This window comes from Ovis canadensis, chromosome 19, assembly GCF_042477335.2.
Source record: "Ovis canadensis isolate MfBH-ARS-UI-01 breed Bighorn chromosome 19, ARS-UI_OviCan_v2, whole genome shotgun sequence".
NCBI lineage: Eukaryota > Metazoa > Chordata > Mammalia > Artiodactyla > Bovidae > Ovis > Ovis canadensis.
The window spans coordinates 64586095-64607224 of NC_091263.1; the positions used below are offsets into that span (position 1 = coordinate 64586095).

General features: G+C 56.1%; 1 protein-coding gene across 4 annotated transcripts in view; it reads left to right on the forward strand.

Annotated features, from left to right (window-relative positions):
• Positions 1-21130, forward strand: part of CACNA2D2 (calcium voltage-gated channel auxiliary subunit alpha2delta 2) — a 139206-nt gene that overhangs the window by 87641 nt on the left and 30435 nt on the right. For all 4 annotated transcript variants that reach the window (XM_069561135.1, XM_069561134.1, XM_069561136.1 and 1 more), the window contains exon 4: positions 18286-18345. In XM_069561135.1, the coding sequence (XP_069417236.1) occupies positions 18286-18345 (60 nt within the window). The remainder of the gene's footprint in view (positions 1-18285; positions 18346-21130) is intronic.

Consider the following 21130-nt stretch of genomic DNA (forward strand, 5'->3'; position numbering starts at 1 on the left):
AGAATAGGTATAATAAGAATGAGACAAAAGAACCAAGATAAGCAACCCCAGGACCAGCTGCTTGATCTAGGTGAGCCTCCAATTTGACTGTAAGCCTCCTGGTAACCAAAGGAACAGGGGGGTAGCCAGTGCTTTGTGTTCTAACCGATGGACATGAGATTTAAATCAACTCCCCACAGAAGCCAAATCTTGCTTCCCATGGGTTGGTGTTGGGGGGAGACTTTTCACCATGTGTCTCTCAGCTTCTCCCACCTTTGCTAGGAGCAGAGTCTGGGATCTGACACTTGGGCTGCAGTCCAGAGCGTGTCCCTCCTCCCGAAGCCTCAGCTCCCATCTGGTCCTTGCCAGGGACTGCGGGTGAGAGCCTCTGACAGTGCGGGGATCACCAGTCCCACAGGTGTGGCCAACACAGGCTATAGTGCATCTGATAGACGTAGGGGTGTGTCCTGCTCTACCTCCTGCACGTTCTGTGGCTGTGAAGTACTCAACCCCCTTGGCCTGTGCCTCCTTATTCTGGAAAATGGACCGGTAGCAGCAGCCTCGCCCCCCATGGCTGTGTGGGTCACATGTGGACTCTGGGCCCCCATAAGTGATAACTAGTCATGAAGGCACCCAGTGGGGCCATTGGTTGGACTGGGGCACAGGATTTCCTTGCTCTGGACATGTGTCTAGCCTGGTGTTGGCTGTACCATGAGTATGGGCTGGGGGGCAGGGTGAGCATGGAGACAAGGGGAAGCCCCTCCCTCCACTGTGAATACTGTGGGAACAGGCAGAGAGCCTCATTTGGCCTGTGTCTCTGGCACAGGCCCTGAACATGTTTGTTAAAAGAAGGAGGAGGGGCCCTGGGCATCTCCTGTTCACTTATTCCATGCTGTGGTTTTAGTTTGTATAAAATAACACAAAACAAAGTGATCGCAGTGGGGTGAGGGATGGAAGGAAGGTAAACCGGGGGACAAATTGAGGGCACACGGGAGAAGTGAATCGCTAGGCATGAATGAGGCAGGTGGCAGCCAGAGGGCCCGTGTGGCCAGGTGTGCACGGCAGGCGTCCACGTGCCCGGCCACAGCAGGAAGCTGCCCCGCCCACCCGAGCCTTAGGAGATGAATTCCTGGCACGAAGGTGAGGACCACCTACCGTGTGCAAAAGGGTCTGAATGCATGTTTGCACGCATGCATGCATGTACACAGGGGCTCCCACACCCTTGTACGTATGTATGCACACACATGGGGCTTCTTAATGTCTGCACTCGCATTCACATCCTTTCATGCAGGTACGCCTGTGTGTATGTTCAAGTGCAAATGCACACGTGTCCTCCTTCTTCAGTTCCAAGTCCTCCGCCCCCAGGATTGCAAAACTGTTGACCACAAAGTCCAATGGAAGAGCTCTCCTCTCCCACTGGCTACTACAGCGGAAGATCACTCGGCACACCTTCCTCCCTGGAGGCCCAAGAGTCCCCAGTCACAGGAGTCCCATTGCCCCCTCTTTCTTGTGGGAGAGAACTAGGAGGCTTTAGGGGATAGGGGAATGACATCAGGCTTCAGAATACTGGGGAGGGAAGGTCCCTATGGCCAGGACCTGACCCCGAGGATGGGTCAGCAGGCCTGGGCCATGCAGAGCAGGGGGCTGGGAATCAGATGGAGGCCTTCAATACCTTGGTGGGCTGAGGCTGGGCTGACCCCAGGGCACAAAGACCCTCCCTGCCCACAGAGTGCCTGGCTCTGGATTTAGAGAAAGGAAACAGACCCAAGAGTGGTGAGCAAGTTCTACACTTAGCCTCATTTCTCACCCCCACGCTAGTGGTGGGGAGGCGGGGGGGTCCCACTTCTTGCTGAGCTTTGATGTTGCCACATGTGAAGTGGGCTGAAGATTGTTCACGGAGGGTCTGCCCTGACGGGCATGGAAGGGTAGCCCTGGGGCTGATCCACCCAGCCTAGCACTCAGAGTCTGCTCCTCTGGGCCCTGCCCTTCCAGGCCCTTAATTCAGGCAACAGCCTCAGATCTAGGCATAGCCTAGCACAGCTGCCTGCAAAGGATCACTAAGCTTAACACTGATGAACACAGACCCACAGCAGCACCCCGCCCTAATGCCATGAGGGTCACAGGCTGTGCTTGGCAGCAGTGCTAGAGGCTGACAGCAAGTGGAAGAGGGCTCCTGGGGGCCCGAGGTCACCGAGTGACCTTGAGGACATGCAACCCCCACCTTCTCCACATACACCTCCCATCTTCTCTGGGCTCAGCCTGGGCCCTGGGAAAAGGGCAGGAACTCACAGCCACCCAGGGTGATGAGTGCAAGATCATGCAGTGAGGCTGAAGATGAGCTCAGGCCCACCCAAGTCTCCTCCTGCCCCCCAGATCTCTCACCCAGCCCCAGAATGTTCCCCTGTCCCATTCTCTCTGATCCACAGCCATCCAAAGGCTCCTTTCCTCCTCAGAGGGTCTTCAGGGTGTCAGAGGGGGCTCAGGATGTTTCATGGGTGAATTGATGAGTTGGGAAGGGAGGTTTAGTTACGCAGCCCCAAGGACAACCCCCTCTCCTGCCCTCAAAGAGCTGTGAGTGCAAACTGAGTAACCCCCTGAGCCTCAGTTTCCTCATCTGGAAAATGGGTTTGGAAGGGGAGCAGCTTTGCAGGGGCTGCTCTAGAGATTCATGAACAGTGCAGTGAGTGCTCAGTGGTGTGGCTATGACAACAGGTCCACGTGCACTTCCAGGTGCAGGGATTCCCTGACAACCCTAAATATTTCAGGAACACTCAAAGCCCCGCCTGATCACCCGGCCGTGGTTTCTCTTCCCTGGAAAAGTCCTGACCCTTTCCTGTAGTTTGCTGTGGCCCTGCTCCAAGAGCTACTTCCTTCTTCAGGCAGCTCCAGGCCCACACTTCCTCACTTCCAGGGACATCTGACCCTCTTACTGATGTGTTGTTCTTTAGTCGCTAAGTCATGTCTGACTCTTTGTGACCCCACAGACTGTAGCTCACCAGGCTTCTCTGTCCATGAGATTTCCTAGGCAAGAATACTGGAGTGGGTTGCCACTTCCTTCTCCAGGCGGTCTTCCCGACCTAGGGATCGAACCTGCATCTCCTGCATTGATAGGTGGGTTCTTTACCACTGAGCCACCAGGGCTGGCCCTTCCTGATAAGCGCAAGTGCCTCCAGGCTCCCTGCAGTCAGCAGCTCAGCATTCTCCTCTTTCCTCACTCATGCAGTGGCGGTGGATGGTGCCATTTCCTCATTTCACAGGGAGGAAAACCGAGGCCAGGAGAGGTGATTTCACCCAGTTAGGATAGATCTGAGTCCACTGTGGGTCCATCACTAGAGGGGTCTCACCTGCACAAAGACCAGCCGGAAGGCCTGAGGAAATCGGGGCTGAGGTGGCCTTAGCCAGCCGAGATTCAGGGGTTCCTGTCCTGGGAGGTGGTATGATAGAGAACAGGCTCCCTGACCCTTGTCCCAGAGGAGACAGGCTGCAGCCTGAATTGGGGATTGAGGGGCGGGGAGAAATGCCCCAAATAGGCCGGCACGTGCTGCCTGGCTGCCGTCCCACCCTCCCCAGCTGGTGCCATGGCTCTATGGCCGTTGCTAGGCATCTGTAAGGCCCAGGTGGGCCCTACCTGTCGTGGAGCAGCCGCGCAGTGTGGGGTAGGCACGGGGCCCGGGCAGGAGCAAGGCCGCCTCCGCCTGCCCGCCCTCCTCTCACTTGGCAGCAGCAAGCAGAAGCCATTAGCGCCTGGCAGCCCGTGTCCCACGGTTCTGACAAACGCCTTAAATGTCGTCGCCAAGGCTCCAGCTGTCCCTCCGGCCGCCTTTACTCCTCGTAATAACCAAGTGTCGAGGCTGATTGGAGCAGCGGGATGCAGCCGGTATTCAGAGCAGCTTTTACCCTGGACGTTTCCACCTGGCAGCCAGGCTGCGCCCACCCCACCCTCCGCCTCCACGCTTTTGTCCACCTGTCGCCTCTGCCCAGGCCCCCAGTATCACCCCCAGGCCAACCAGTGCCCTGCTTCGTGTTCCAGGTGGGGCCTGTGCTGCTGCCCACCAGAGCTGGTGGGCAGGGATGGACTGGAGTCCCAAGCATCCACATCCAGCAGAATGGTGACCCCAGTGGAAAGAAAGATACGGCTCCCATTCCCACCCTTCTGAGTGACCTCTGCTGGGGAACCCCTGCTTTCTCTTGGTTCAGCTTCGTCTCTCAGCCTTAGTGTCCTTGTCAGTGGAGTGGGAATGATGACTGGGCTTCGTGGGGCTTAAAGGGAACATATATGTGAAGCAAGGTGTGAATTACAATGTCCTGTGGAGGAGATTCGGCCACGCTGAGACCACAAACACTCTAGGACAGAAGGAGGCTTGGAAGGAGCAACCACCTGCATCGGCTGCCCTGGCCCCACCTCTCCCCAGGAGTGTGTGCCGCTAAGGCTCCCGTTTGGAATCCCCTTCCTTCTCTCTCTCTAGCCTTGTCCTACACATTTGGCCTGCTCTTGCATCCTCCAGGAAGCCCTCCCAGTTTGGTCTAACCACACTACTCTCCCTCAGGTTTGTTTTTTGGCTGTGCCATGTGGCAGGTGAGATCTTAGTTCCCCCACCAGAGATCGAACCCGTGCCCACTGCATTGGGAGCACAGAGTCTTAACCCCTGGGTCACCAAGGAAGCCCCTCCCATAGGTTTTATGTGACCTTTTGAGCGGGTCCTAGATCCTCAACATTATCTTACTGTCTGCCTTCATCCTCCCATGGCCTTGTGAGGTCAGGACTATTCAGAGCTTCATTTTAGAGTCAAAGTAACTAAGGTTCAATGGATTAAGTGACAATGGACATGAACTTGGACAAACTGGGGGATAGAGAGGCCTGATGTGCTGCAGCCCATGAGGTCTGCAAAGAATTGGACACAACTGAGCAACTGGCCAACAATGACTAAGGTTCAGTGAGGGACAAGCATCAGTCGCCATGGCAGACATGGTGCTCCTGGCTCTGCCCCCCTGGGCCAATGTGGTCGCTGACCAGGGGAGTAAAGTCAGCCTCACCCTCCCAGGGGCTTTGCCCACCCCACCCCTGTGGCCATGAGGGCTTCCTTCCTGAGACACCCAGTTACAAGCACCAGTGTCCAGGACAGATTTGGTTGGTTGATTTATGATGTCTGACCACCGAATCACTTGTTTACAGGTTCCTTAGTCTCCCAACGATGCTGGAGGGTGATGGGCAGAGAAAGATAAAGAGTAGTCTCTGCCCATTCATGAGACGTTCCTTAGGGATGCAGAGGGGATGGGCCAGGTGGTGGTGAGGGGAGTGATGCGGGTGGTGACCCCAAGGAGACGCAAGATGCAAGCGATGGAGTGATGGCCACAGTGAAGGCGGTGGAGGTGATGTTGATGGTGGAGTTGATGGTAGACAGTGATGATGGTAAGCAGTGACAGCAGTGGGGTTGGTGACTGTGATGATGGGAATGAAGTTAGCAGTGGTGTAGCTACTGGCGATGGGAGTGACCACTGGGGATGACAGTGGTGATGGTGATGGGGATAACTGGCATTGACGATGGGAATGGTACTGGGCTGACAATGCTGGCAGTAGGGATGGGCTCATAGTGGTGGTGATGATGGGACAGTGTTGGCCGTGGTGATGGGGAATGTTGACCAGTAGTCATGGGAATGTTGATGTTCGTTAAGTGGGATCAGTGGTGATGATGGAGGTAATGGTGCTGATAGTGATGAGAGAAGCCCTCTGGTGGTGGGAGAGGTGATGGTGGTGGTAGTGATGGGACTGTGGGGCTAGCAAGGCTTCCTCTGGGGTGTCCCTCATGACAGAGTCCACCAGGCAGCCCTGCCCACGTGTGGGCCATGCCCAAGCTGGCAGCAGGACTCAGTGGGGCTTGCTTGATTCTCTTTTTCTCTTAACCTCCAATGAGCATAGCCTTCTGGGTAATGAGATGCAAATTGACAGAAAGACAATGAGCCAGCCTGCGGCCGGTAGGGCAGCTTTTAGAGTCAGACTGATTGCCTCTGTGCCAATTTGCATGGCATTAGCTGTACACATCTCCGCCAAAAGGCTCGTGCACTTCATCAGAGGTCACCTGGATGGCTGCATTCAACAAGGGGTGGTGGCCTGTGATCCAGACGAGGGACAGGGCAAGGCCACCCTGACCCTGACCTGACCAGAGCTCCAGGGTGTGGCGCCGAGAAGTCTGGACCTGTGGGAAAGTCTAGAGGGTGAGGGGACTTCATGGTCAGCCAGGGATGACCATGGGTCTGGTTTGGCCAGCACCATGGTTCCATCTGGGCATGTCCAAGAGGACAGACAGGCCTCAGTCAAAAGGAAGGCCTCAGTACAAGTCCAGGCTCTGCCCCTAACTGGCACTGTTGCCTGGTCAGTCCCTCCAGGCAGTGACTCCCCCACTGTACAGTAGGGGGCCCCAGCCTCAGTGTCTCCACACTGAAAGTAATGATCGTCAAGCCTGGCCCTGTCTACGGTGCCCTTAGCCACAGTTCTCCACGTCAAGGTCATGTGTTGCAGCCCTCTGAGAGGACCCATCCTTGTCACTGTTACTGTCACTTAAGGACTGTGCCTGGGATAATTCCTAGAATGGGACCCAGCAGGGCCTAAGCATGGCAAGGACCCAAGTGGATGCCCAAACCCAGTCCTGCAGGCCGCCTGCCCATCCATCCTACTCTGTCCAAGGTGCTGAAAGTCCTGGCCCAACTGCCCTGGGTCCTCACTGCAAGGTGAGCCAGGGGCCCCTTCCCTGCCACCCTTGCTCTCTGAGCCCTGCAACCTCTCTGACTCAGTGCAACTCAAAACTTTCCCGCATGCCCTCCCCCACGACAGACCACGGTGGAACCAGGGACTCTTTCCTTCTGCCCCCAACCTCCAGCCTTGCCAGCACCCCCTCAGGCACATCCCATGCCCCTCTGGCCCTGTCTCCCTCCTCACCGTCCCACTGCCTCTCCCCCCGAGGTTAGGCCTAATCAGAGCTAATCAGAAAATTATGAGCTGCCTGATTACTGATTAGATTCCTAATGTTAATAGAGTCGAGAAGGGCCCGCTCAGGCTGTGTTTTAGGAAAAAGTGTAAAAATAACATCAAGGAAAGGGAGCATAGTGGCTGGGTGAGGGCTTGGGCTCTGCCGTCCTCACAGGCAGGGGCTCCAGCTCTGCTGTTCTAATTGGTGGGGGGCACTCAGGCTCAACTTTCAAGTGGAAACACATTTCATAGCGGGAGGCCTCCTAGCACCCCTAAATTCTGCCGGCAAAGTTGCTACCCCAGGCAGCTCTTCCTGCAGAGGGCTCTCAAGCTCTGCTCAAGACGGTGAGACAGTTGCAGTGGGAATATAGGAAGGCCCTACGGCTGGCTCACCACATGTGAGCAGGGCTGTGTCTATACTGCTCATGGACCTACTCATTCCCACACAGTCCAGGCACACAGAAGATGCTTAATAAACTTTTGTTCACGGGGAAGAGGAAAGGTCACAGCAATGCCTTCTCTCTGGAGAGCCCCCATGGCTTTTGCTTTGAAACCATCTCGTCACTGACTTGACAGCAATGGAGTGGGACTAATGGATGCCGTTTTATGAAGTCCAGAGTGGGGTCAGGGTCCCGGAGAGCAGACATTGGCATTTCAGGCGCCCAAGGCAACCCCTTGGCCCCTCTACATGGGTGCCCCAGTGAGGCCCATACATAGACTCAGCCTCCCCCTGTGCTCACCCTTACTTCCACACCACCTGGTACCCCGGGGGTCTGTCAGTACTGCTTCTGACCTGCTCTCTGCCACCTCCATCCCAGGGAAACCCAGGACCTCCAAGACGGCAGGTCCCTAAGGGCATCTTCTGATCCACTCCCCCCCCACCCCACTCCACTGGCCATGGAATAAGCCTGTGCCCAGCTCTGGGGCCGCCGCAATCCAAGAATCAGTTCCCTGCCCTCAAGAGACCACATCAGGAGGGAGCCAGACACAACAGTGATGGAGACACCACAGGGGGTTCTGGAAACCCAAGCCCGGCAGGAGACCGGGCTTCCAGGAAGAGGTAGATGGGCACTGACTCCTAACAGATGGGGAGGGGGCATGGAGGGCCGTCCAAGTTCAGGGCACAGCACAAACAAGTGTAGGGAACCTAAACATGGCAGGAGGGCAGAGTTCAAGGTCAGCATGGTAGGAGTAACAAGTTTGACAGAGCCAGGCCACACAGAACCCTGTAAAGGATGCGACAGGAAAGGGGGGCGTGGTCGGGGTGCCCAGGAAGCATTGAGTAGGGGCACAGGAGCCTGAAGGTATGAGGGCCCGAGGCAGATGAGCTTCTGCCAAGCAGCTTGGGTGGGAATCTGAAGTTGGGTTGGAACAGGGGAGGGCAGTGTTCTGGAGAGGAGAAAGAGGTCACGGTTATAGGGGGCTTTGGAGGGGAGCAACTTCTAAGGGGGAACCTTAGCGAAGTGACATCCCAGCCTGGGGACCCCGAAATGGGCCTTTAGTCCCTTCCTGGGGCAGGGCTGGACTGAAGGCTAAGGTGCTGGGGGACAGTGGACAAAGGTGGTGCTGAGGAGAGGGACAGTCTGTCGAAATGAACTTCGGAGGGGAAGAGGTCAAGTGAAGGTCAGAAGGCCCAGGAGAGAAACGAAGTTGAGAGGAGCGGTCAGAAGGTCCTGGAGTGAAGCTGAGGAAAGAGGCAACCCACCACCTGGGACGTGTCCCTAATTTCCAGGGTGAATCCACATCCTGCCTTCTGTCCATGCCTTGCTCACACCTCCACTACCCTGGGAGGGCCGGGTGGGCTTCTGGTTCCTTGTATGGCCATGAGAAACAGGTCCAGAGAGAAAAGTCCCGAGCTTCTCAAAGAACATGCTGGGTCAGTCACCAAGCCCTCGGAGCTCAGGCCTCCTGAGTGGCCGGGGCATTGTCCCACACAGGGGCACACACACCCATGCCCGCACGTGTGTGTCTGTAGTACATGACCTGATGGGAGAAACTTAGACAAATGATGTGTGGTCCTGCTCGTCTCTTCCTCCTGCCCTGGGCCTGATAACCTTCATGTGATGTTGATGGGTTTTTTTAAAAGGATGAAAGAAACTTTGGTAAATTACACCAGGTCTTCTTTCAGAGGGAGGAAGGCTGACGAAGCTGGCAAATTTATGAGAAATTCCACCTGGCTCCCCAGGGGCTGGTTCACGTGGAGACAGGTTTCATGCTGGCAGCTGAGGGTGTGCCAGCTAGGTTGGCGGGTTCTGACCCACATGAGCCCCCTGAGGGACTGTGCTGAGCAGGGCAGTGCTTGGAAGGAATCAAAGCAGCCTCGGAGTCTACCTGGCCCAGCCCTTGGCTCGGGCTCCTCACCACCAAGGTGCCTCCATACGGCAGGACTCTGGGGCCACAGCCCAAAAATGGACCTGGTGCAGTATATTGGACTTACTGGCTTAAATCTCACCAGGGAATCTCTCAAAGGTGCCCAGTGCAGGACCCAAGAGTCAGCAGCAGTGACCCGGCAGGGCAGGGCCCCAAGAGCTGGGCCTGCCCTGCTGCTTTTAGCATGAGGCCACGTAGGGCCACTCGCATCCCCTCCCAGAGCAGCCTGATACCAGAGCTGAAGTCTCCCGCTTCATCTGTGGTTCCTGACAACTGCTCTGTAGACTCACGCTGGTCCCTGCGAATGTTCTGCCAGCCCCCAGAGCCCCCTTTCCTCCCCCCGTACCCTGTTCACGTTTTCGTATTGACTGTGGTTCCCGTTGAAAGATAAAGCATTGAAGCCAGTGGAATTTATGTCATCACCTGAGTGCCACTTCACCTCCTTTCCTTTCCGGGAACGAGCATCTTAGAGTGTATGGCTTTTCTATTCCTGATGTGAAAATGTCCACTTTGGAGATTTCCCTGGCAGTCCATTGGTTAAGACTCCGTGCTCCCAAAAGCAGGGGCAACGGGTTCAACCCCTGGTCAGGAAATTAAGATTTCACATGCCATAGGGCACAGCCTAAAAAAATAAAATAAATTTTAAAAAATTTTTTATTTTATTTTTAAAATTTAAAAAAAAATGGAAAATTTTTAAAAATCCACTTTGGGGTTCATACCGGTAATAGGACAGAGTGGGTTTTTTAAATGTCCTCCTATGACAAAGTATAAGCTAGCAACCATCCTTGGGGGCTCAGAATTATCCTGTCTGATCTGAAATTCAAGCCTCTGGACACCAGGCTCCCCAGCCTAATCTCTTTCTTCATCAGAAGCCACCCCTCCCTTCTTCATATTTTTCCTGGGAAATTGAAACACAGGCTGCCCCTTGTGGGTGGGGACCGAGGGGACACAGGGAACGAACAAGTGCAGGCCTGGGGCTGGAGAGACGAGTGCCCCTTCCAGAGGGGAACCACAACTCGAATGAGCTTTTCCCCGTTACATGTATTCTGACCTTTTTTAAAAAAAGAAAAAAATTCCATTTTACTAATTTTTTTATCAACTCATGGAGAATTCATATGGCTGGTAAGGGAAAAGGTCAGGGAGCCCGTCGCTGCCGACAACAGTGTGGGCGTCACGTGACAGCTCCCCCTCCGCCAGGTGCCCTTTGCAGCTCAGAGTGTTTGTTGTTTTCCCTACAGTTTTAGTTGCTGGATTTTTGGTCTGGGTTTGGGGTGTTTGTTTTTCATCTGTTCCAGTGGTTGTTTCATCTTATTTATTTTTGGTTGCGCTGGGTTGTCACTGCTGTGCGAGGACTTTTCTCTACTTGCAGTGAGTGGGGACAGCTCTTCATTGTAGTGCTCCCTGGAGTGTCTTCTCTTGTTGTGGAGCACAGACCCTAGGGCATTCGGACTTCAGTAGTTGTGGCACACAGGCTTAGTTGCTCCACGGCATGTGGAAAATCTTCCTGGACCAGGGATCGAACCTGTGTCCCATATATTGTCAGGCGGATTCTTAACCACTCTGCTGCTGCTGCTGCTAAGTCACTTCAGTCGTGTCCGACTCTGTGCTCTCCCATAGATGGCAGCTCACCAGGCTCCTCCTTCCCTGGGATTCTCCAGGCAAGAACACTGGAGTGGGTTGCCATTTCCTTCTCCAATGCATGAAAGTGAAAAGTGAAAGGGAAGTCACTGAGTCGTGTCCAACTCTCAGCGACCCCATGGACTGCAGCCCACCAGGCTCCTCCATCCGTGGGATTTTCCAGGCAAGAGTACTGGAGTGGGCTATCACCAAGGAAATCCGACTGTTTCATATTTAAGTTGAAAGCATGCTTAATATAGAAAGTATGGGTCAGGTGTATCGTGAGACAGGTGCCAGATGTGCCTGGAGTGGATGGATTCAGGAAAGGTTGGAAGAAGGGGTCGTGGAGAGGGCAGGAGGGCAGGTTTGAGTGCCATGCTGCCTAGAAGGTGCCATTGGATGGGAAGGCAAAGCCACCCGTACCTGCCATGTTTAAGTCGTGGGTCTTGTCAGCCTGCTCTGTCCACACTGGTGCACTTCTCTTTACCCCCTCAGAATCCAGCAAAATGGGCATCAGGACAGGAGGTCGTGGTGAGTGAGGTCATGCTCATAAAGCTCTGAGCAGTCAGAGTCGTCGGGACACCCACCACGCATGTCACAGGCACTGTCCGCCCGCACATGCACCTTCCTCAGGCCCCAAGTAGTACGAGAACAGAGCCAAGTAAGGATTCTCCAGTTCCCTGACTGTCTGTGGATGTACCTGCTTAAAGAAGGTGGTGGACAAACAGGCAGACACCCACTTAGTCTGAGGCGGCAGGTAGAAGGGACCCACAACACCAGGATTTCCCATTCACCTATGCATCTTCCCCTATTGTCAGCCCTGGGGCTCCAGCGCCCTTCTTGCTAAGCTGCATCTTGCTTCATTATTATGGAAATATTTTAATTATGCAGATATGTTTTTAGACAGTTTTACATATGTATATTATTTACTCATTAGACCATAACAGCTCTGGAAATTGGAAATCTGTATTTAGTATCTATCAGTACACAATACAGAGCTAATATGGGGCCTGCAGGTGGGGCGGGAAGCAGGGTGGCAGGGGCAGCAGTCCTGCGCTGGGCAGGGGCTTCGGGGCACCCTGGTACTTACCCTGTGACACCAGGGTTGGAGGGGGGTGGGCTCGGAGCCGCATCTGAGAGTCCAGTTACTGATACCCTCTCCTGGGGACAGGGCAAGGAACCGCTCTGGGAAACAGGTCCGGAGACCTGTGGCCAACCAGCCAGGCCCCACCTGGCCAGACCTGATCCTTCCCTGGGAGGTTCAGCGTCCAATGCTGCTGGCAGAATTACTGATGCCCCCTCCACCACTTCCTCACCAGGGGCCCGGGGCAGTGGCACTCATGCTCGGTCCCCTCACAGGACAGGGAACAAAAGAGCCCACCTCTCAGGTGTCTTCCTAGGGGTGGGCTGGGGAGGGTGAGGAAGGGGTGCAGCCTTGCACCTGTTGTTGGATGAACTGTGCCATCAGTCCAGGGCAGCTCCAGGGGCAGTGTCTGTGTCTGTCTGTCATCATCACCTTCTTTGCTACCCTCTGGCGGTATTCTCAGGGCACCTACTTGGTGCTGGGACTTTACTCTGAGCTGGCTGCCCCTGACCTCCATCTCAGAGCCCCCGTCACAGCTTCTGCCAGGCTCAGCCCGCATTGGCACAACTCTCAATATCCTGTGCCCCACAGGTTCAGGGGCTTTTATCCTAAGCCTCTCATATCGTCTTGGAAGAGAGAGTAGCTGTAACTAATTAAGACCAAAAAAACTCCTACAGTCTGTCCCTCTGGGCTGCACAAAACAAATCCTGTTTGGTGGGCAGTTGCTCCCCAGACCCTTGCAGGCTAGGCCAGCGCAGGGCAGGGTGGGGGTGAGAGAGGTTTTCCAGGTGAGAGGGGTGGGAAGGAGGCCAAGAAGAAGTGGGGTCCCCAACATGGGGGGAGGGAGCGGGACCTCAAAAAGGATGGAGCACCCTGAGGGCTCCAATCCCCACCAGACCCAAGCCTCACCCCTCCCAGTACTCAGTGGAGTCTTACCCTCCAGATGTTGGCCTCTGAGGAGCACCCGCTGTGGCCCCCAGGTCCCTTATCTCAGGTCACAGTCTGTCTCAGCTCCACAGCAATTGAAAGACTTTGAACTTAGTGAAATTCAAAGGTGTCTGTGCAGGGGGCTGCTCCCCTAGGGGAGCTTTGTCCACAGCTCAGTTCTCCTCTTTCTTGCCTTTTCCTGTAAGAACAGTTTCCAGAGCTGAAGGAAATTGATTGTTAAGTGAAACCCTCTGATAATTGCCTCTGAAATGCCCGCTGTTACCGTGATTGACTTGGCCGTGAACAGCCCTGCTCAGCAGTCCTACCACGGTTCCCTCCAGTGCCCTGGCCACGATGGAGACATCGCAGGCCAGGCAAGCCACCATAAGCAACTTCATAGCAGTGTCATCCTCACAGGTAGCCCTCACCCTCCGGGATGTGATGAAGAGTCTCAGAGAGGTTAAACCACATGCCTAGGGTCACGTAGCTGACCGGGCAAGTCCAAACTCCAGACTTCACCCAGTTCCACAGACATTCCTACTTTGATTTATCAGATGGTCATTGTGTACTTCCTTTGCAACCCACTCCAGTATTCTTGCCTAGAGAATTCCATGGACAGAGGAGCCTGGCAGACTACAGTCCATGGGGTCGCAAAGAATCGGACACAACTGAGTGACCAACACTTTCAGTGCTCATTGTGTACCTACTACATGCTAGGGGTCAGGTTTCTGTGAACTTGCCAGCTGTCAGATACAGCCACCACCAAGCTCAGAGCTCAAGAGGAAAAGCAGAGGGTTTTCTGAGTTCCATGATGGGGAGAGATGGCAGCTTGTCAGGGATCAGGGAGTGGTTAGGAGGAGAATGGAGTCTGAGCTGATGCCTCAAGTGTGAGGAAAGGAAACAGGCTGGAGGAATCTGGGCAGGAGTGCAGAGGAAGGAGCAGGATGTGCAGGGGCCTGGTACCAGAAGCACCAGACACTGCAGGTTGCTCTGAGAGCAAAGCCCAGAACCCAAGCAGGGAGCCGGTCCCAGGGAGCAGGCATTCAGGGTCAGGGGTGGGAATGGAGCACATCTCCCCCGGACAGGCAGGAGCCCTGAGACAGACAGAACGGTGTTCCCAGCACTGCCCGTGCCCTGCCGGGAGTCTCTCTAGATTCTCCTTTACTTCTGGACCTCAGTGTCCTTCCCATCCTGTCTCCCCCAGGCCATCAGGGGGACCAGGGGGAGGTGGGAGGAAAGTGCAAGGAGGATGAACCTCAGGGCAAGGTGAAGACAGAGCTGTGAGCTGTCTCCCAGCGAGTCCTGAGCAAGCCTGAGTGCTGTGGGCTCTCTGGAGATGAGTGCCCAGCGGAGGGGAGGGGGGCCCGTGGGCTGGCCAAGGGCGAAAGGAGGCTTGCAGAAGAGGTGAGGAGGTGACTGTCCGATAAGTCTGAGTGAGGTAGTGGGGCACACATCCCAAACAGAAAGCAGGGATAACAGGGAGGCCCGGAGGTTGGCAAGGGACCACGTGCTTAGAGCCAGCGAGGGGGACACCAGCGTACTTGGCGTTATGGGCAGCTTCCGGGGGTTGGGGCAAGGGAGCTGCCAAGAACCTAGCTGCCCTCTAATGTATAGGCAGGAAATTGAGGGCTGGGGGAAGAAGTCAGGATTTGAACCAAAGGCTCCAGGATCCCAGATCTGATCCCTGCCCGGGGCCCCTCGTGTGACCTCCTGTCCTCTCTCCCCTCTCACCCTGAGACCCAAGGGACCCCGAGCCTCCACAGCCTGCCCCGTCCACCCCCATCCAACTGCCTCAGCCCTTCCTCCCTCACCACCAGGCCAGTGTATTTAGCAGTTTCCACACGTCTAGTGCCTGGGGATGGACTGATTGATCTGTAACACTGAAAAAATAATAATGGCTTGATCGTTACTGAGGATTAAAAGTAATCCTTTCGCTGTGGCTATTGCAACCCCGTTATTCAGGAGTCAGCGGGCTGACCTGGGCCTTTGAGCCCGTGGGATTCCATAAGTTCAAGGAGGCTGGGGGCTGGGGCCCCCCCTCCCTGGTCTCCCTCACCCTGGCCGCTAGCCTGGAGAGCCCGAGGGGCCATCGGCCCCCATGTTCCTGAGACCCGTGACTCCCAGGGTCAGACCTAAGCCCTCAGAGGGTGAGGGAGCAGGCATCCTCCACCCAGCGGGGGCAGTAGGGGCCAAAGAAAAAGTTCCTCAAGGGCTTGGCCCAGTTTGGAGATTTCAGCTAGTGTCACTTTGGTCTTTGCAACCTCATCAACCCTGTGGCTTTTCTGTGGGAAAGGCTCTGATCTGGTTGTTCCCACTTGTGTTCCAGCCTCATCCTCCATGAAATGGCAATGGCTCCAGGCCTACTCTGAGAAGGGTCTGGGGTCCCTGGGAAAGTGGTGGGCCACCAGGCAAGGAAAGAGGGTGTGCAGTGACTGCCCGAGGCTCGCTCCTGGGGCTCACATATTCCCATCCAGGCCCAGTGGCGGGCATGCATGGTCAGTGGTCAGTTAACAGGAGTGACAAGTGTTGTTAACCCCTTGTGTCATACAGTATGTCCTCTGCCGAAGGGCACTGCCAGCTGTGAACCGGGGACCATCGGGCTCGGCGTTGGGTAGGGGTGCTTGTGGTTTAAGCTGAGAGATTGCCCCTGAATGGAAAGGGAGGAGCAGAGGTTGAGTGCAAGGGAGCTCCTGGGATCTCAAAAGAGCTTTGCCTTTTCTGTGCAGAGCCACAGGTAACTGCCAAAGGTTTAGGGGTTTGTGGAGAAGCAGGACTGTCATGCACCCCCAGATCCACATTTCAAAAGCTCCAGGTGTTGTGCGGAGAAAGATGGTGAAGGGCAAAAGAGGACGCAGGAGCCTGGGCTGGGGATGATCAGTAAGGTTGTTAGAGCAACATTAAAAAAAATTTTTTTAATCTATTTTTATTTATGGCTGTGCTGGGTCTTTGTTGCGGCACACAGGCTTAGTTGCCTCACAATATGTGTGATCTTAATTTCCTGCCCAGGGATCAGCCCACGTCCCCTGCTTTGAAGTTGGATTCTTAACCCCTGGACCACCAAGGAAGTCCCAAGAGTTGCATTAAGGGTGAGATGTAGGGGTAATAGTCACAAGGTGGATGGGCTCATTCCAGGAGGGGGTGTTATATGCTCCAGTGGGCCTGAGGATTACCCTCAGAAAGGTACCTAGGCATTCAGGAGGGGCCAGAACTGGAGTCAGGATCCAGGAGCCATCTGGGAGAAGAGAGGCCTGTGGTTCCTGAAGCTGGATTAAGGTAGGGTGGGGCCCAGCCAAGCAAGTACGGCAGTAACAGGTGGGCAGAGGATAGAAGCTACAAAAAAGACAGGTGGGGTGGCAGGAGGCTGTTGCAATGTGAACTGAAGGGGTTTGACTCTGAAAGGGACTTCCCACCCTGCCCCATGTCCCCCAGCCTCATAGCCTTCCTAGTATTCAGTGCTCTTGGCCAGAGGAGGAGGGGGAGCCAGGCCCAGCGGGAGTAGGAAATAGCTCTGGGCAGCCTTTCTAACAGCCAGAGGTGACATCCTGCCCAGAGGGTGGAGGCTGCAGCTCTGTACAGATCCCACCAGGCCCCACCATGCTGGAGGAGAGGAAAAGCTGGTCTCTCATTTCCCCCGGTGTGCAGCTGCCAGGCTTTATTTTAGAATCTCCCCTCTGGGGCCCACAAGCCATCGGGCCTGGACTGAGGGATGGGAGTGTTTGTCTTGAATACCAAGGGGCCAGGGTCCTCTGAGTAGGAGCTGGAGGCCAGAGGGCAGGACCCTACTGCATCACTCATGGGGTCAAGTGGGAGAGGACACTGGGGATCAGAGCCTCTCCCCAACCACGAGCCGCTCTGTTCCTCCCCGGGTGTGGTGGACCCTGTGGAGCGTGCCCTCGGACCTTGGTCATGGGCTGCGCAAGGGAAACTCAACGGTGAAGGCCCAGCCCGACCCAGGGTCGCTCTGTGACCTCAGGCAGACTGCTCACCATCTCTGTGCCTGGGCATCCTCAACCGAGGACACACGAAGCGTGCTGTTGATGGTGACAGGTACACCTGATGTGTTGCTGGCCTGGGGGTGGTGGTGGTCAAGCCTGGATGCAGCAGGTGACCAGTTCAGGGTGAGTCATCATTACCATTAATAAAACTTCACTCAGTTCCATGCGAGGCCCTAAAGAGCCAGGCTCAGTTCTGTCTTCAGAAGCCTCAGTTCAGTCTCTCAGTCATGTCCAACTCTGCGACCCCATGAACCACAGCACACCAGGCCTCCCTGTCCATCACCAACTCCCGGAGTTTACTCAAACTCATGTCCATTGAGTCGGTGATGCCATCCAACCATCTCATCCTCTGTCATCCCCTTTTCCTCCTGCCTTCAATCTTTCCCAGCATCAGGACTTCCTAAAGGGGCAGGATCCACGAAATCCATAAAATAAGAATCTCTGGGCAGTGAGGATTCAGGCCCAGAGGGTAGCCAAAGGGTTTCTGTGCCTCCTCCAGGAAGCCCTCCCTGATATGCTAAGTTCCCACAGCTCTGAGCTTCCCCGAAGCACCGCAACTACTCCTGCCCTCCCTGTTCTGCCTGGTGATGTGTCAGTTTTCCCTTCTGGACCGTGGAAGGCAGGGCTGGCTCTGCCACGTCTCCGCACATCAGCATGATCTGGCACCAGGCGTACTGGGTAACAAAGTGCAGGATATACAGACAGCTGTGCTCAGAGGCACAGGGGCCTCAGTGGAGGAGGCCACAGGTACCAGCGCTGAATGATGCGCCAGGCTTGTGTGGACGGAAGGCTTGGAGATCACTGCTGGGAAGGGGCTCGGGAAGCCAGGACAAGGACAATGGTGGTGGGTCTGGGTGGGCAGGGGTGGGCCGTGGGCACCTCCTACTGGGCCCTGAGCAAGCTGGGAGCAAAGCTGCATCAGCGAGGCACTGTCTCTTGTGGCGTTTGATCCTGGACTGGGCAGGGCCTTCCTCTTGGCGCTGGGGTGACACTGGTTTGTAGCGAGTAGAGTGTCAGTGAGTTTGGCTGCAGCGCCTAGGTCCTCAAACATCTTGGGGATCCCCCTGCCATCCGGTGGGCTGGAAATGTGACTGAACTGAAGTCCGAGGAGTCCCATGGGGATGCCACTTGGGTCACTCTGTGCAGGCTTCACCTTTCCTGTGGGTGGGGGAAGGGCCCACAAGGCAAGCTGGAGAATGTGTGGGGCTAAGGAGTCCCTGAGGGGTCTGGCAGGATGTCCAGGGAACCCCTGAGCCACCCTGGCCCCAGGGAGCGCTGGGGACCGAGAAGCCTCTGGGCTGGACACATATCTTCCTCAGCCTCTGACCGCCCTGTGCTCTGTCCCTCAGAGATTGGCTGATGCTGCAGAGAATTTCCAGAAAGCTCACCGCTGGCAGGACAACATCAAGGTAAGAACTGTGGTGGCCTCCCCAGGCCCTGGGACCTGTCCACCCCCAGCAAGGGTGGATGTGAATGCAGGGGAGAAGGGCAGGGAGGCTGCGCTCACCCACTGGCAGGGCACCAAGGGGTCCATGGTGTGGAGCGAGGAACCTTTGCCCAGCGTTCAGCAAGCATTTGAGGTTTGCGAATACACTGACGTGGGAGGGCTGCCGGGGGAAAGGGACCCTATCCCCTTCCCAGACTTCCCTTCCAGAAGGCCCCCAGGCTGGGATCGGGGACCAGGCTGTCTTAGCCGGGAAGTCCTCTCCTTTCACCAGCAGAGCCCAGAGTAAGTAGAGGCAGGAGATGCTGGGAGCAGGGCTCTGCTTGGGGACAGAGGTCCAGAATGTGGGGGAGGGGAGGAATGCCTCACTGACCCCCAGCCTCATATATCCAGGCAGCGTGTTTGATTTGGGGTAGGCTGGAGACATCTTTTGTGTCAAAGGATCACAGTAAACCCGAAGAGAGACCGAGGCAGGGTTCTTCCCAGGTTCAAGAAACCAACCCCCCCATGCCAAGCATGACCAAGCTTTGAGGGACCAGAGCAGTTGGCAGGGCTCGCTGTGTCCTCCACAGCCGCTCGGGACTGTGGCCACGCTTCCCAGTGGTCTCTGTGCTCAATGCAGGGAGAGGCACCGAGAGCTGGCCCCTGGGACCCAGGGGCCGATAGCGGGTGGGAGAGGCCCTGACTCACTGCAGCACTGAAGCGGGTGCCTCTAGGAAGTGGGAGGGACTGTTATTCCTGCTTCACTGAGAGAACCCTGAGGTGCAGAGTGGTTGACCTACCTGAGGTTGCCTGTTGGAGGCAGAGTCGCAGCCAGCCTGTCAGATGCTAGGGGGGCTCGTGTCTGTGATGTAGACCCTGTAAACCTGCTCCTTCTCCCAGTCCCCATCCCCCCGGTCACCCTGAGCCCCCACCATAGCACTCTTCCTTTGCTCCCCGGGGGGTGCTGGGTGCCACCCTCAGGGAGCCCACATGGGGTTGGAGGTAACTAGCAGATGATTGTCTACAGTGAACACGAATATCAGCCAGTGATTCCCTGAACCCTCCTCCCTCCCTGGGACCTGGGAGCTGGCCTTTTTCTCATTCCAGCACTACAAATCCAACCCTGGGCCACCATGCCTCCTCAGCCTCTTGATCAGAAATATGTACAACAACAGTCACTTTGCACTCCCTGGCCACTTGTACCTGCCCCCACCTGCAAATATCAGCACCCTGGCGACTCCCAACAAGGCCCAGCTTGAGCCTGCACCCAAGACCCCAGGATCTGGCTGTCCCTGCCTCTCATCAACCTGCCTCCTCCCTCCCCTCCTCCTGTACTCCAGCCACACCCAACACCTAACTCCAGCCCCTTCCTGATCTCCCCACCCACTCAGTTCCTCCCTCCCTCCCGGAAGCTCAGCTTGTCCTGCATCTTCCCAGTGAGGCTGCTCTGGCTACCCAGCACATCAGCCCCTCCCCCTGCTGGGCCTCCAGAACCCTTGGCTCCTGCTCTGTCCACCCCTTTGTTTATGACGTATCTGCTCCCTCCCCTCCCGGCCCAGGACAGGCATGAAGAGCAGGCACAGAGCAGGGTGAAGGAATTGGGGAATCAGGGACTGGAAGCCCTCAGCCTGGCTTTCTCTCCCTCCTAGTCCAGGCCCGGAACCGGAAGAGGAGAGGGCTGCCTCAGCCCCAAACCCATCTTCTCTTCCTGACTCTGCAGAAAACTCAAGGGTCATCTTACTGGACCTCTGACCCCTGACTCCTGATTTTCAGTCAGTCGAGACAGGAACAGCTTATCCCAGGCCAAAGGGGGCACCCCAGGGGCCTACTGGGAAGCAGAGCCCGGGTCTCAGGGGTGTCCAGGTTCTGAGACGGGTGTTTTTGAGGACCCGTTCCCCGCACACTGGGCAGTCACCCAGCAAGTGCTCGCCCTTTTCTGAGTTTTAGTTTCCCCATTTGGCAAAGGCCCAGCTGGAACTAGGGGCTGTCTGTCAGCTCAGATGTGCTGTGTGAAAGGGTCAGGTCATGGAGGTGCAAGCTGGTGATGGTGTGGGTGCACCTCTGCCCATCCTGGCCGTGGAAGAGGGCTCTGCTGGTCCCTGTCCTGACCTGAGATGCTCCCCACTAGGGCTGTGACCACAGGGCCAGTTGGGCCCAGCCTTGTTGGCCTGATGTTTGTCACCCACCCCCGCCAGTCCATCAGTCTCCCTGTGTGTCCCACAGACAGGGGAGGGTGGTGCCATAGGCGCCCCCTCCTTTCCAGCTGCACCGTCAGGTCCATTCTCCTCCCTAGAAGCGGCAAGCTGCCCAGCTTCCGGGCAGAAAGGCATCAGCCCTAATGCTGGGCCCATTAGCCACTAGGCCAGCCAGCCCTGCCTGGCCTGCCAGGCAGAACTGCCAGGGTAGGAACTGTCCATGCCATGGGGACGTGGGGACTTGAAACTGCTTAAAGGATGGATTTTTGTCCCTTGTAGGCACACCACCCACCCTTGAAACTGTGCCCTTCCCAGAACCTTCAGGAGTGACAGCTAAGGAAGGACCCATATTCCTCCCCAGCACTCAGAAGTGCTCGCAGCCTGTGCTGTGACCCAGGTGGCAAACTCGGGCCCTTTACCCAAGCCAGGCCTCCTCCTAAGAAGGTCCTTACCTCCTTCAGAAGGGTAGCACCTCCCACTCCAGTTAACTCCCCAGAGCTCATCTTTCTGGCCACAGCTCTAGGATCGGCCCCCGCTGCCCACAGCACCCGCCTTTGGTGCCCCCATCACGGA